A 15,294-nucleotide genomic window follows, 5' to 3' on the forward strand; every position below is an offset into this window, starting at 1 on the left:
GCCTGGTTGTGGTGGTGAGAGAGAGAATCCCCCGAACCACCCCCAGCGTGCACACACTGCCACTGGCCATACACGCTCGCGCTCAAGTACGTTAACACCATGGAGGAGGCAGACACAGGTGCACACGCGTGCTGCTGGGCACACAGGGAAGGGTAGTACACACGTGCACACATAGACGCAGGTCACAGGCGCACACACTTGCATAAACGTGCTGACTCATAGGTATTCGCAGATGCAGTCACACTTGCATGTGTTACTGCGCGTTACGCCGCTGGCGTTTCGGGTAGCAATGAAATCCCTCCATCTCTGGCAGCGTTCAGGGCTTCCTTCATCGTGTCAGTAGCTTCCTCTCAGTTTACTGTCAGTCAGGCAAGTCCTGGGTGGAGACTCAGGAATACCGTCACACTCAGATGCACAAGGATTCCTCATTGTTGTTTCCATAACAATTTTGTTTGACCTGAGCCAAATATACACTGTAATTTCTACTGTCAAGATGAACAACATCTTATACCTTAAGGTTGTTATACCTTAACAACACCTTAAGGTTGGGTAGCCTCCAACCTGATGGCATGAACATTGACTTTTCTAACTTCCGTTAATGCCCCTCCTCCCCTTCTTATCCCATCCTTGATTTATTTAGTTTTTCTCCTCCCTTTTTTTTTTCTCTCTCTCTGCCCATCACTCTGTCTGTTCTCCATCTCCCTCTGGTGCTTCCCCTTTCTTTCTCCCTAGGCCTCCCATCCCATGATCCTTTCCCTTCTCTAGCTCTGTATCCCTTTTGCCAATCACCTTTCTGGCTCTCAGCTTCACCCCTCCCCTTCGGTCTTCTCCTATCCTTTCGCATTTCCCCTTCCTACTTTCAGACCTCTTACTGTCTTTCCTTTCAGTTAGTCCAGATGAAGGGTCTCGGCCCAAAATGTAAACAGTGCTTCTTCCTATAGATGCTGCCTGGCCTGCTGTATTTTGTGTGTGCGACTAAAATCGATTTATTTATTTATTAACCGTATTACCACATAACCATATAACAATTACAGCACGGAAACAGGCCATCTTGGCCCTTCTAGTCCATGCTGACGCTTACACTCACCTAGTCCCACCAACCTGCACTCAGCCCATAACCCTCCATTCCTTTCCTGTCCATATACCTATCCAATTTTACTTTAAATGACAATACCGAACCTGCCTCTACCACTTCTACTGGAAGCTCATTCCACACAGCTACCACTCTGTGAGTAAAGAAATTCCCCCTCATGTTACCCTTAAACTTCTGCCCCTTAAGTCTCAACTCATGGCCTCTTGTTTGAATCTCCCCTACTCTCAATGGAAAAAGCCTATCCACGTCAACTCTATCTATCCCCCTCAACTCTATCTATCCCCCTCATAATTTTAAATACCTCTGTCAAGCCCCCCTCAACCTTCTACACTCCAAAGAATAAAGACCTAACTTGTTCAACCTTTCCCTGTAACTTAGGTGCTGAAACCCAGGTAACATTCTGGTAAATCTTCTCTGTACTCTCTCTATTTTGTTGATACCTTTCCTATAATTCGGTGACCAGAACTGTACACAATACTCCAAATTTGGCTTCACCAATGCCTTGTACAATTTTAACATTACATCCCAACTCCTATACTCAATGATCTGATTTATAAAGGCCAGCATACCAAAAGCTTTCTTCACCACCCTATCCACATGAGATTCCACCTTCAGAGAACTATGCACCATTATTCCTAGATCACTCTGTTCTACTGCATTCTTCAATGCCCTACCATTTACCATGTATGTCCTATTTGGATTATTCCTACCAAAATGTAGCACCTCACACTTATCAGCATTAAACTCCATCTGCCATCATTCACCCCATTCTTCTAACTGGCCTAAATCTCTCTGCAAGCTTTGAAAACCTACTTCATTATCCACAATACCACCTACCTTAGTATTATCTGCATACTTACTAATCCAATTTACCACCCCATCATCCAAATTATTAATGTATATGACAAACAACATTGGACCCAGTGCAGATCCCTGAGGCACACCACTAGTCACCTGCCTCCAACCTGACAAACGGTTATCCACCACGACTCTCTGGCATCTCCCATCCAGCCACCGTTGAATCCATTTTACTACTTCAATATTAATACCTAATGAATGAACCTTCCTAACTAACCTTCCGTGCAGAACCTTGTCAAAGGCCTTACTGAAGTCCATATAGACAACAACCACTGCTTTACCCTCGTCAACTTTCCTCGTAACCTCTTCAAAAAATTCAATAAGATTTGTCAAACATGACCTTCCACGCACAAATCCATGCTGACTATTCCTAATCAGACCCTGTCTATCCAGATAATTATATATCCCATCTCTAAGAATACTTTCCATTAATTTACCCACCACTGACATCAAACTGACAGGCCTATAATTGCTAGGTTTACTCTTAGAACCCTTTTTAAACAATGAAACCACATGAGCAATACGCCAATCTTCTGGCATCATCCCCGTTTCTAATGACATTTGAAATATTTCTGTCAGAGCCCCTGCTATTTCTACACCAACTTCCCTCAAGGTCCTAGGGAATTTATTATTATTATTATTATTATTATTCTATACTATGTATTGCATTGAACTGCTGCTGCTAAGTTAACAAAGTTCAAGGCATATGCTGGTGATAATAAACCTGATTATGATTCTGAACCCCCGAACCTGGAGGACCAGTGGACCACTCAGTCTGGCCTCTACCCTTTGACCTGTTTGGCATGGGTGACCTTACCAAGAGCCAAAGTACAAAGCCCCAACTCCAGCCAACACATTTGGGTTTGTGCAGACAGGATGAGGAGACTCTCCTGTTGGTCTCTAGCTAACTACCCCCACCAGCACCCTCAGAATCACTCCTCTCCCTTTCTCTGAACGTGCTGCGTCCACTCGACTATATTGGAGGTGCGGCAGGCAGCAATGCCAACCAGGAAACAACGTTTTCCTGTGAATTTCATTGTTCTCCTCATCAGCGTTAGATTTATTCACACATCTCCAGAACGGTGCTGCGCGTGTAGATTAGCTTAACCACATTCTTCCGTCTTCTAGCAATTACTTTCCTCTCTGGCATTAAACTCCCCAAATGATGAAAGTGTGGATTATTTTCTCAAAGGAGAGAAAATTCAAAAATCTGAGGTGCAGAGGGATTTGGGATTCCTCGTGCGGAACACCCTAAAGATTAGTCTGCAGGTTGAGTTGGTGGTGAGGAAGGCAGATGTGATGTTCACATTCATTTCTGGAGGAGTGGGTCAAAGGCTAGGATGTGATGTTGAAGCCTGAGGCCTCACTGGGAGTATTGTGAGGAGCTTTGGGGCCCTTACCTTAGAAAGGATACGCTGAGAAGGTTCACAAAAATGATTCCATGACTGAACAGCATGTTGTATGAAGAGCCTTTGATGGTGGTGAGTCCGTGGAAGTTGTTGCCACAGGTGGCTGTGGAGGCCAGGCCACTGGTACATTTAAGGCGGAGATTAATAGGTTCTTGATTGGTCACGGTATGACGGGATACGGGGAGAAGACAGGAGATTGGGGTCGAGAGGGATAATAAAGCCATCATGATGGAATGGCGGAACAGACTCAATGGGCCGAATGGCCAGATTCTGCTCCTACGTCTTCTGGTCTTTTAAAAAGTGCAATTTCAGGGAACAGGGACACTAAACCCCAGTGCGAATAGAAGCTGTGGTGTGTTCAAGATTCAAGATGGCTCCTCGTCATTCTTCAATACACGAGCATCTACTCTGGATCTGATGCAGAATACAGTAAGCATAAAAAACACCATGAAAAGCAAAATAAAAGCAATACTGTAAATATTAAAGCAATCCTATAAACTGCAATGTTTGAGTGTGGTCTCATATACATGCGATTAGCTTATGTTCATCGTCGAAAGTTCAAAGTAAATGTATTGTCAAGTAGTGTATGTCACTGGTGGGGTGGAGATGCCTTTCTGCTAAAGGAGGTGTAAGGTGCTCCTTCCCTCCATTAGCCTGCAGGTCTCCCTCGGACAATGTGTAGAACCTCGTTAACCCTCGATCAGGGTCACGTGAAACCACGGGAGCACGGGATGTGTCCGTATGAGCAGCTGGTGCATATCACCAGTCCTGGTTACGCGACCGCTGACGCCTTGGGGAGGTGTCGGCTACGGGAGGGTATTGCTTGCCCCGTGCCCAATGCTTTGCCTCTCGCTGCCGGGCTTGGCACCGTCCGTGGTGGAGACGAGCAGAGGTCGGACAAGTGGATTAATTACTCTGCTGAGAGGCCATCTGACTGAATACACCGGGTCAGTCATTTCCCCAAGATAGAAATGCTAAATACTCAAGGCACCTCTTTAAGGCAATAAGGAGGAGGTTTATAAGGGGACTTCAGTGTTTCAGCTTTTCACACAGATGGTGGTTGGAATGCAGAGCCAGAAGTGGTGAAAGCAGAAAGGGCACCAGGGTCGAGAGGAATTCAGACAGGAACAGGTGGGGAATGGAGATCACGTGCTGGTAGGCAGATGGATCATTACAGTGCAGTACAGGTCCTTCGGCCCGCTATGATGTGGTAACCCTTTAACCTGCTCAGAAATCAATCTAACCCTTCCCTCTTACATGGCCCTCCATCTTTTTATCATCCACGTGTCCTATCTAAGAATTTCTTAAACGGTAGTAAATATTGGTAGCTCGGGTGCACCATTTGTGGTGCACAGGATCACCTGTGGAGGCTACAGCAAGAGCTACGTAGGCCAGACAGGACGCAAACTCTCAGACTGTTAACGGGAACACAAACTGGCGGTACGGAGTCACGATCCACAGTCTCTCATCTGGGTACGCGAAGACCACGAGAAGGACACCGCGGAGGTTCTGGCGCGGGCAAACGCGAGGCAGGCACAGGAATTCCTGGAAGTGTGGTTCTATTTGATAAATCTGCAAGCAAGCATATCAATATAGACGCCATCTATGGACCCCTAAGAGCCAGAGAAGTGCACACCAGTAGAATTCAAAGGTCAACTGAAGGGGTAGCCAGTCAGGAGGAAGGCAGGCCAATGGGGGTCTATATCAACACGAGCCCTCCCAGAGAGAAACACCAAGAACTGCGTACTGAGGATGTCACCTCGACTGGTGACGAAACATCCTCAAGCGAATTGCCAAGCTCGGCGAACACCACAGTGTCAGTTTCTTAAATGTCCCTAATCTGTCTGTCTCTATCACCACACCCCAACCCTGGCAGTGTGTTCCACGCACCAACCACTCACTTAAAAAAAAAGTACCTCTGACGTCCCTCCTAAACTTTCCTCTAATCACCTTAAAATTATGCCCTCTCGTATTAGCCATTGCCGCCCAAGGAACGGTCTCTGGCTGTGTCTGTTATCTATGTCTCTTCAATCTCTTCATATCGATCTGTGTCTCTTATCATCGTGTACTCTTCTATCTTGTGCAGCTTAAACTTATATCAGGGTTAGGACAAAGATGATGGGCCGAAGGGCCTGTTCCTGAGCTGTATCCCACTGTCATCATCACTTGGGTGTTGGCGCTGCTTTGCAAATGGATGCCAGAAGTGTTACTGCACAAGCTTGTTATTAACGGTGCAGGAAACCACAGACAGAGAGGACTGGGCAGAGCAGAAAGGGACAATTTGCACAGGAGGGGAGTTGGGTACAACCATTCAGGGGAGACTGATACGCACAAGGCTACAACCTTGTCCCCACCAGCACAGGCCAACTCAGGGAACAAGGCTGAACCTAATGGTGTCCATCATTAAAGACCCCCACCACCCAGGCCATGCCCTCTTCTCATTGCTACCATCAGGAAGGAGGTACAGAAGCCTGAAGGCACACACTCAGTGATTCAGAAACAGCTTCGTCCCCTCTGCCATCCAATTTCTAAAAGAACTTTAAACCCACCTCACTACTTTTTAATTTGTTTTTTTGTTGCACTACTTACTTTAACTATTTAATAGACTTGTACATATTTAATGTAACTCAGTTTTTTCTTCTCTATATTTACGTTCATGTATTTCATTGAACTGCTGCTGCTGCTAAGTTAACAAATTTGTCGTTAACAATTTAACGGCATATGCCTGTGTTGTTAAACCGATTCTGATTCTGGGGCAATGGGCAGGCAAAGGAAGTAGCAGTCGTGGTGGTGGCTATCCCTCGCTTAGGTCAAGGATGACGGTCTTCATTCTGTTGACCACAGAGCGAAGAGGCCTGTGCATGTATTTGTTTAACGTGTACTTGATGTTGCACTCCAAGAAGCACACGATACTTCACAAATCAACCAACTGATTCCAATGGCATGGAAACCACGATGATTAGAGCTGATGGATTTGTTGCAGCCTTCATCCGCCTTCACAGCCGTTGAGTTCAAAGTAACTTCGTCCACCTGTTCCACCATTGAGGTCTTGGTTGGATTGTTCTTTGTCAGGGACCTCACCCTCGACCTTACCGCCATGGTGACCCTACCAGGAGCATAGTTCTAGACGGCATCGCTCTCGGGATCTCAGGACCACACGAGCTTCTCCACCACGACAAGGTAACAATCCATGGAGAAGGGAAGTAGCAGTAACTGAGCCACGGGTCAGTAGTCGATCTCAGTCTGTGCAGGAACCGGCCTGAGGACAGTTTGTTAATACCACGGCAGGTGGACATCCCGACGTTAATCTCTCAGGCAGCTTCACGATGGATGGTCACTGTCCCCCTGCTGTCAAGTGCCAACACAAAATGGCTGCCGCTTTGCTGAGAGGCCATGCTGCGTGATATATAACTGCAAGTCTCAATTTATCTCAGAACACTGTGCCATATGTACAGATTGATGCACCATCAATAACTCAGTCTGAGACGTAAAGGCGAGATATCGGCTTTTATTTACTGGAAGAAGGAACAAGCAGTGAGTGACCACCATACTACATCCTGGAGACTGAGAGGCCGGGCTCAGGCCTCGATCGCCTTTATACCGGGGTCTGTGGGAGGAGCCACAGGAGCAGTCAGCAGGGGGCATGTCCAGACAGGTATATGTATTTCACCACACAGATGTTCCCAGAAACTATGAAGTAAAGTTTCAGTGCAGTAAATCACCAGTTAGACCACACCTAGAATATTGTGTTCAATCCTGGTCACCTTATTACAGGAAGGATGTGGAAGCTCTCAAGAGGGTGTAGAGGGGGTTCCCTAGGATGCTGCCTGGACTAGAGGGCATGTGGTATGAAGATAGATTGAGGAGTAGGAGGGTGAGAGGCAGCTTGATAGAGGTGTACACAATGATTAAAGGCAAAGTCAGAGACCAGGGCTGAAATGGATAATACAATGGGGAATGATTTTAAGCTGATTGAAGGAAAGTATAGTGGGGATGTTAGAGGTAGATATTTTTTTACACAGAGGATGGTGGGTGTAGATACATTAGGGGTATTTATCAGGCTCGTGGGTGCTGGAAAAATCGAGGGCTGTGGAATAAGGAAGGGTTAGATTGAACTTGGTTGAAAGGTTTGCTCAACGCAGTGGGCCATAGAACCTGCAATTTGCTGTACTGCTGTATGTTCTGTGGTACAAGATTTGTTCTGAACGCAGGGTTTCGTCACCAAACACTGACAGTCCCTCTTCTCCACAGATGCTGCTCGATCTGCGACTTCCTCCAGCAGATAAGAGAGAAGCGAGTTTAAAAAAAAGTATTAGCTCTATTTGTCAAAGGTACATCGAGGCAGGCAGTGAAAGATGCATCATTTTGCATCAACAACCAACACAGGCCGAGGGTGTACGGGGAGGGGCAACCCACAAGGGTCACCGTGCTGTCAGTGCCAACACAGCATCGACCAACCCTAACCCTAACCCTACGTCTTTTAATGTTGGTGGAGACCAGAACACTCGGATGAAACCCATGTGACCGTAGGGCAATCATACAAACTCTTTACTCACTGGAATGCAGAAGAATGTGGAGTGACCCCATTGAAACCTATCGAATGCAGGATGGCCTCAGTAGAGTGGATGTGGAGGAGCCTGAGACCAGAGGGCACAGCCTCAGAATAGAGGAGTGTCCTTTTAGAATGGAGATGAGGAGGAATTTCTTCAGCTAAATGGTGGTGAATCTGTGGAATTCGTTGTGGAAATCTGTGGAGGCCAAGTCATTGGATATATTTAAGGCAGAGGTTGATAGATTCTTGATTAGTCAGGGTGTGAAAGGATATGGGGAGAAGACAGGAAGTTGGAGCTGAGAGGGAAAATGGATCAGCCATCGTGAAATGGCAGAGTAGATTTGATGGGCCAAATGGCCTAATTCTGTGCCTATATCTTAGTTTTACAGTCTTACAGACACCAGCTGAAGGGTAATCCCTTGAACTGAAAAGCAAATTCATTCCATGTCGTGTGAAGGTGGCGGAAATATTTTCGTGTTGAGCTGCGAATCACCCATGTTCTCGTTGCTGCTTGCACTGAGGCACTTGTTTTTGACGCCTTTGTTTACCGGGATCGGCTGCACATCTGAGAGTTCTGTGCCTCCTTGGGGAACAGAGGGCCAGGTGTGATTCACTGAGCCTGAAACAGGCCCTGCCAACGTCAGGACATACGGATCCCGTGGAGCTGGGTTGCCGCGGCAACCGTGAGCCCCAGAGACCTTCCCACATCTTGCAGATCCCTGCACATCCCTGTGTGGTGGGCAAGGCGATCGGCAGTAGGCCGTGGAGACGGGGAATCCTCAGGGTGAGGGGGAATCTTCCTGCACCACTGACGCTGCAGGCAGCGGTGTTACTGGGTGTACTTGTCATCCAGAAACCTTCCAACAAGAGGAATGGATCGAGCCAGGTGCTTTCTCCCCAAAGAGGAAATGGCTATCATCAGGGGCATAATTTTAAGGTGATTAGAGAGGAGGGGGAGAATGCCATAGGTAAGTTCCTTACACAGAGAGTGGTAAGTGTGTGGATCACCCTGTCTAGAGCGGTGGCAGAGGCAGGGACATTAGGAACGATTAAGGAACTCTGAGGTATGCGGAGGCATGGGAGAAAATGGAGGGCTATGTAGGAAGGAAGGGTTAGATTGATCAACTTCTTCTTCAGCCTATCTCTCCTACTGGGGCATAGGCAGCTGGCTAGAGTCGTCTGGCCTGGGCCAGTCTTTCAAGTCCAGGTGAAGATCCTTCGTCTCCCAAGGATAGGGTCTCTGGCGTTTCTGGACTTCTACGGGTGGGGTAGCGAACCCCCAGGCCCAACCCGCTTCCTTCCGCAGCCAGGCTTGGGACCGTCCATGGCGGGGTTTAGATTGATCTTAGAGCTGGTTGAGCAGTCGGCAAAGCGTTGTGGGTCCAGTGGCTTGTACGGTGCTGTGGTGTTCAGTGTTCCTATGAACACAGCCACTGGGGGATTTAAAGTGAGGTTCATACATCTTGGAAAGAGGTCCTTCCGCCCACTGAGTCCTGACTAAATTATCAAACACCTCCTTACAATAATCCTGCACTGATCCCTTTTGTTCAGACATGGCCCAAGTGCAGAAAGAGAGAGACACTGGAGCGGGCCAGCAGTTCACTGGCCTTAATGAGAACTTTGCAGAATTTAAAGGAAAATGAAAAGAATAAACACTAGGCCAACAGGGCAGTTTGTTAACGTTCAAACAACAGATGACTTTTTTTTGTTTTAACGCATTGACATCCGCACGTTCACATTTAGTACACAAGGGTGCCATTTTCTTACCCAACATCCCCTCAGCTCCCCTTGTGCATGTGCCCATAACAGGGGAAGCAAACATCCCAACTAAATGCTTACATAGCCCACGTGAACAGAACTCAGCACGTTAACTAAAACTCTCAAAATGAAAATTAACGCCAACTCTGCGGCTGGAAGCCGTAACTAAATTCTGATCGGATACCACTCCTTGAGAGTGCCAGTTAAAATGGTAGTCTTTCTTCAAAGCTGAGGAGCGTAAACGTTGCGGTGCTGTTGGTCAGGTCTCGACGAGACTAGAACGAAAAGAAGGGAGTTAAATACCAGCATAATGAGACAGAAATTAGCTGGAATTTGCATGCTCACGAACGCAATTGCCCAAGCTGTTCCTCAGCCTGCGTGCGCGGACACCACAGCAGAGTCCGTGGTTGTGACACCTTTTCTTTCTCCCCGCAGTCAGAATCAGGTTTATTGTCATGTGTCAGTGACATCAACTTTGTTCCTATTCGTCCCCATTTTCTGCCCCCAGCTTCCAACCCTTGCCTCACGCCCTGGGGTACTGTGTGTGACTGTTGGCCGTTGTCTCATTTGGGCGTATTCGTGGGTATTCATCTACAGTTAAATGACAATTAAACTTGAATTTAACGTATTGGGTGAGGTGTGAGCTTTAGTGCCTCGTAGTTCCAGGGACTCGGGTCCAATCCTGACTTCCGGTGCTGTCTGTGTGGTGTTTGCATGTTCTCCCTGGGCCCCCTGGGTGCCCCGGTGACCTCCCACATGTGGGTCGCTAGGATAATTGCCCAGTGCAAGTTGCCCCGAGTATGTAGCTGATGGGTCGAATCTGGAGGAGAGATGATGACAATAAGATCGTATTTGCATGGTGTAAATGGGTCAGCACAGACTCAGTGGGCTGATGGGCCTGCTTCTGGTGTGTGCCATCTTGTCATTGCTTTCCGGATTTATCACTCATCGTCTTAAAGATCTCCCTCCTGTAAGTCTCTCTTGGTCTAAAGCACCTGTAACTGCTCAAATAGGGCGGGTTGGTAGCACAACACTTTACAGCACAAGCGACCTGGGCTAAGTTCCCACTGCTGCCTGTAAGGAGTTTGTACATTCTTCTTTGACCACGTGGGTTTCCTCTGGGTGCTCTGGTTTCCCCCTACAGTTCCGAGACGTGCCTGTAGGTAGGTTAATTGGGAATAGTAAGTTGTCTCGTGATTTGGCTGGGATTAAATCAGGGGATTGTTGAGTGGCGTGGCCTGCTGGGCCTGAGGGGGCCTGTTCTGCGCTGTATCTCAATAAAATAAAACTTTGAAAAAAGATCTTTTCTCATTTCCCCACTTTGTGCTTGAGGGGAGTTCCCTCAACAAGATCCCTGCTCCCTGTTTGTGAGACAAGCATGGGACAAACCATCGACAGCCCTGAGCAGGTCAGGGACAATGGGCCCAGTCCAACGGCAGCCTAACCAAATTTCTCTCATTTCCTCCTCAGATAACCAGTCCAAAGACAACAGTGAGAAGGTTGGACTCCACTATGTGGGAAGCTTGCACATTATCAACCAAGAATTCATCAGCGAATATGGACAGAATGAGAGTCCAGAGTTTCGAAGCATAGCTAAGGATGTCAATGTGCAGGTAAGCATTAACTAGCACCTCCTGTCAGACAAATCACCTCCTCTGCTTTACAGGGTGTTACGCTGTTGTCGGCACAGAATGAAAATGTTGAAAATGTTTTAAAATTTGTTCCGTGTTCTTTCCTGGTTCGGCAAGGAACACTTGCATATGTATTTGTAAACAAAGGAGTCACGGTACACGTATTAAACCACAAGAAATCTCCTTTCTGGAGCATGCAGTACAACAATGAAAACAAATAGTTTATGAAGCAGCAGCTCAGAATAAGCTGATCTGCAGAATGGTGAAGGGAACATTTCATACATCTGTCTACATCTCTCTGTCATTCACTCTATAACTCTACCACGCTCTCTCTCTAACCCCTCGTGCTCTCTCTCTCTCTCTCGCTCTCTCTTACCCCCTCTCTCTCTCACCCCCCCTTTCTCACCCCCCCTTTCTCACCCCCCCTTTCTCACCCCCCCTTTCTCACCCCCCCTTTCTCACCCCCCCTTTCTCACCCCCCTTTCTCACCCCCCTTTCTCACCCCCCTTTCTCACCCCCCTTTCTCACCCCCCTTTCTCACCCCCCTTTCTCACCCCCCTTTCTCACCCCCCTTTCTCACCCCCCTTTCTCACCCCCCCTTTCTCACCCCCCCTTTCTCACCCCCCCTTTCTCACCCCCCCTTTCTCACCCCCCCTTTCTCACCCCCCCTTTCTCACCCCCCTTTCTCACCCCCCCTTTCTCACCCCCCCTTTCTCACCCCCCCTTTCTCACCCCCCCTTCTCACCCCCCCTTTCTCTCACTCCCCCTTTCTCTCACCCCCCCTTTCTCTCACCCCCCCTTTCTCACCCCCCTTTCTCACCCCCCTTTCTCTCACCCCCCTCTTACCCCCCTCTCACCCCCCTCACCCCTCTCTCTCTCTCTACCCACTTCTTTCTCTCTACCCCTCCTCCCCTCTCTCACCCCCTCCCCTTCCCTTTCCTCCATCAATGCACTCTCGCTGTCTCGACATACTTGTCCCTATCTTCTCCAACTCTTAGCGCTAACACTAGTCCTGAGAGAGGATTCTCCCCTTTCCTATCACCCTCCTTCCCTCCCTCATGCAAAGGAATTGCACATTGTTATAACCTGCAAACCCCTTTATACTCGTACTTTCCCATGCATTTGGTAGCTGCACCTGCCCTGGGCATTGTCCACTATCGTGGCTGTAGTCTGGTACAGCTTTTACTTTCTCAAAACAATCCCACTCTAAGCTAACACTGCCATTTTACTTTAGTATTACCAAGGAGGGATCATGTTTCACTCTTTCCTTGCGCAGGGAAAGGACATTCCTCACTAAGCACATGGGGGTGTGTGACTGTACACTCGTACGTGTAGCATTAGTAGTAATGATCAGAGAGAATCTGTATTACCTTCATGCAAGGAGAGCAACCGGCCCTCCAGGCATTACGGCAAAATCCAGCCATCATGATTTTACCAGCGGACAAAGCAAATGCAACAGTCTTGACGTCCTCGGAGGAATTCCACAGGAAAGTCCAACAGCTTCTGGATGATCCACCTACAAAGTTCTACAGTGGGATCTCACGGATTTGATTATGACGATGACCTCTGCTTTACTGAAGGAATCTGGACTGCCAGCAGACATACGCAAGGCTGGACTGCCTCAGGCACCGGTACCACCAAGACTCTACGGATTCCCTAAGGTCCACATCCTATTGTCAGTGGAATAGATTCTCCAACTTACTACCTCGCTAAGCGTTTAACGACCCTTTGTTAGGGACTCTGCGCAACACATCATGAATTTGACCGACTTCATTAAAACAATTAACCGACATCCAGCTGAACCCAGAGGACCCTGTTCATGGGAGTTCCCGTTAAGGATCGCTTAGTCCTCCTGTGGTCAAGCTTTGATAAGGCTACCATTGACTTTTTTGAACACACCCTTACATTGATGTACTTCCTGTATAAGGGGAACAAAAGGCCACGGGAACACTCTTGTCACCTGCTACCGATAATTTCTCCATGGGGGACCTTGAGGAGAGGGCTCTGAGTTCATTGCCCTTACACCCCAAATCCTGCTTCAGATACATCGATGACTCCTTCACAGTGTGACCTCATGGACTCCAGGCACTTCAACGTCTAAGCAGTATACATCCAAACATTCGGTTTACGATGCCATCGGAGAAGAATGGCTGCCTCCCATTCCTGGACATTCTAATACGGACAGAAACTGGACAGTGGCCTCGGACATCGTGTCTATCAGAAACACACTCACAAGGACTTGTACCTCAGCAGTAACAGCCACCATCATGTCTCCCAATGCAGAGCAGTTCTTTCGACTTTGCTTAAGCACACAAAAATTTTTTCAGACCAGGAGAATCTTCCTGAGGAAATAAGACGGTTACACATGATGTTTCTACTGAATGGCTACAAGGTGAAGGAAATCAATTGGGCCCTTAAAAGGCTGATGGAAAAACCAGGAAAGGTAACAACGAGGAGGGCCCTACCACCTGACTTCCCTAGATTTCCATGGTTTCTGAAGAAATACCGGATTAATACCATCCACAAATCCGTAAGGAAGCTCAAATCCCAGCTTATGCAGGTCAAAGATGACCTGGGACTGGCGTTTACAGGATTCCCTGTGAGTTCAGAGCAGGTGTACACACTGTGGAAACCCGCATCAAGGAGCACAGGAGGGGTATCTGTTTGGGTTACCCAGAGAAATCGGCGCTAGCAGAACATTGCATTCACAATGGCCATAGGATTGACCTCGATGGCACAAAATTACTGTGCAGCACCAATGGGTGCTGGGACTGCCTGGTAAAAGAAGTCATTGAAATAAAACCAGAGGAAAAGAATTTTAACAAAGGCAAAGGTCTCACTCTAAGTAAGAACTGGAATTTGAAGGTAAACAAGGTGCAAGAGCAGGAACATGATTGGATGAGGATTGACCAATCGGGAGGGATGGACTGCAGGCTATAAATACCACCGGACTGGACGTGCCTGATGAAGATGGCAGAGTTGGTCATCAAAACGTCAGTTATGATCAATAACTGTAACCGGCTGGAAGCCTGAGAAGAGTTTATTCATCAAATACCTTCATTATCTCGACTAAACAGCACGTGGATTCACAAACTAACTGTGTGCAACCTGCACCCCACCCAGGACTCCAATTCTGTTAGAAGGATTACCCCCTTAGTAATTATGATCAGAGAGGTGCTGAGGGAATCTGTATTTCCCCACAAATACCTTTATTGTCTCAACTAAAAGACACGTGGGTTCACAAAGTAACTAACTGTGCACACCCACCAGGACTCACTGACCTCCTATGAACAGTCAATGAAGAGACAAGATGTTACTTGGAAAGGAGTTTATGCTGGTCAGGCATTCTTCATGGTCCCAATCAAACCTCCGCATGTCCATGGGGTCCTCCACATCCACGATGTTTGGTCTTTGGAGAGTTGTTGCTCCCTTGCATTCGAAGTTCCTTATTTAAAAAAAGCACTTTGCATCGTTCAAATATTGCATTTCCCTTTCGTTAGCCTGAGGTCACTTGATCGACCTGGGTCACCTTCTTACTGGCTCTGGTCCAGGGCTACAACCAGCATTGTTCTATGGCCTTGTGCCTTTGTTCTTTTCAACTCTTGTTCAGACCAGGTGACCTGGACAGGTGACCTGGAGTCTAATGAGATTACAGCTCGTCCCTCCTGCAAACTTGCACCTTAGATAATAATCCCTTCTTGTCCAGGAACGGGCTCAGGTTTAGCAGGTCATTAGCTGAAACTCCTTGTGACCACATTCCCGAAGAGTCTCGGCCTGAACTGGCGACTGTTTATTCATATCCATAAATGCTGCCTGACCCGCTGAGTTCTTCCAGCATTTTGTGTGGGTTGTTCAATTGATCTGATTAACTCAGCGTTGCACTAACCGCCACACCGCCATGGCGTAATCTACCAGAGCAGCGTCCGCGGGCAGAAGGGAACTGTCGACATTTCGGTTTGGAACCCCGCCTCAGCGCTTAGGCAACCCTCCCGA

The 15,294-nt window shown here is 47.7% G+C and overlaps 1 protein-coding gene across 1 annotated transcript in view; it reads left to right on the top strand.

The window, feature by feature from the left end:
• LOC132382901 (transmembrane protease serine 6) overlaps positions 1-15,294 on the top strand; it is an 84,146-nt gene that overhangs the window by 10,506 nt on the left and 58,346 nt on the right. Inside the window, exon 3 of the mRNA XM_059953439.1 lies at positions 11,141-11,283. Within this exon, the coding sequence (XP_059809422.1) occupies positions 11,141-11,283 (143 nt within the window). The remainder of the gene's footprint in view (positions 1-11,140; positions 11,284-15,294) is intronic.

The sequence above is a fragment of the Hypanus sabinus genome, chromosome 29 (genome assembly GCF_030144855.1).
Source record: "Hypanus sabinus isolate sHypSab1 chromosome 29, sHypSab1.hap1, whole genome shotgun sequence".
Classification (NCBI taxonomy): domain Eukaryota; kingdom Metazoa; phylum Chordata; class Chondrichthyes; order Myliobatiformes; family Dasyatidae; genus Hypanus; species Hypanus sabinus.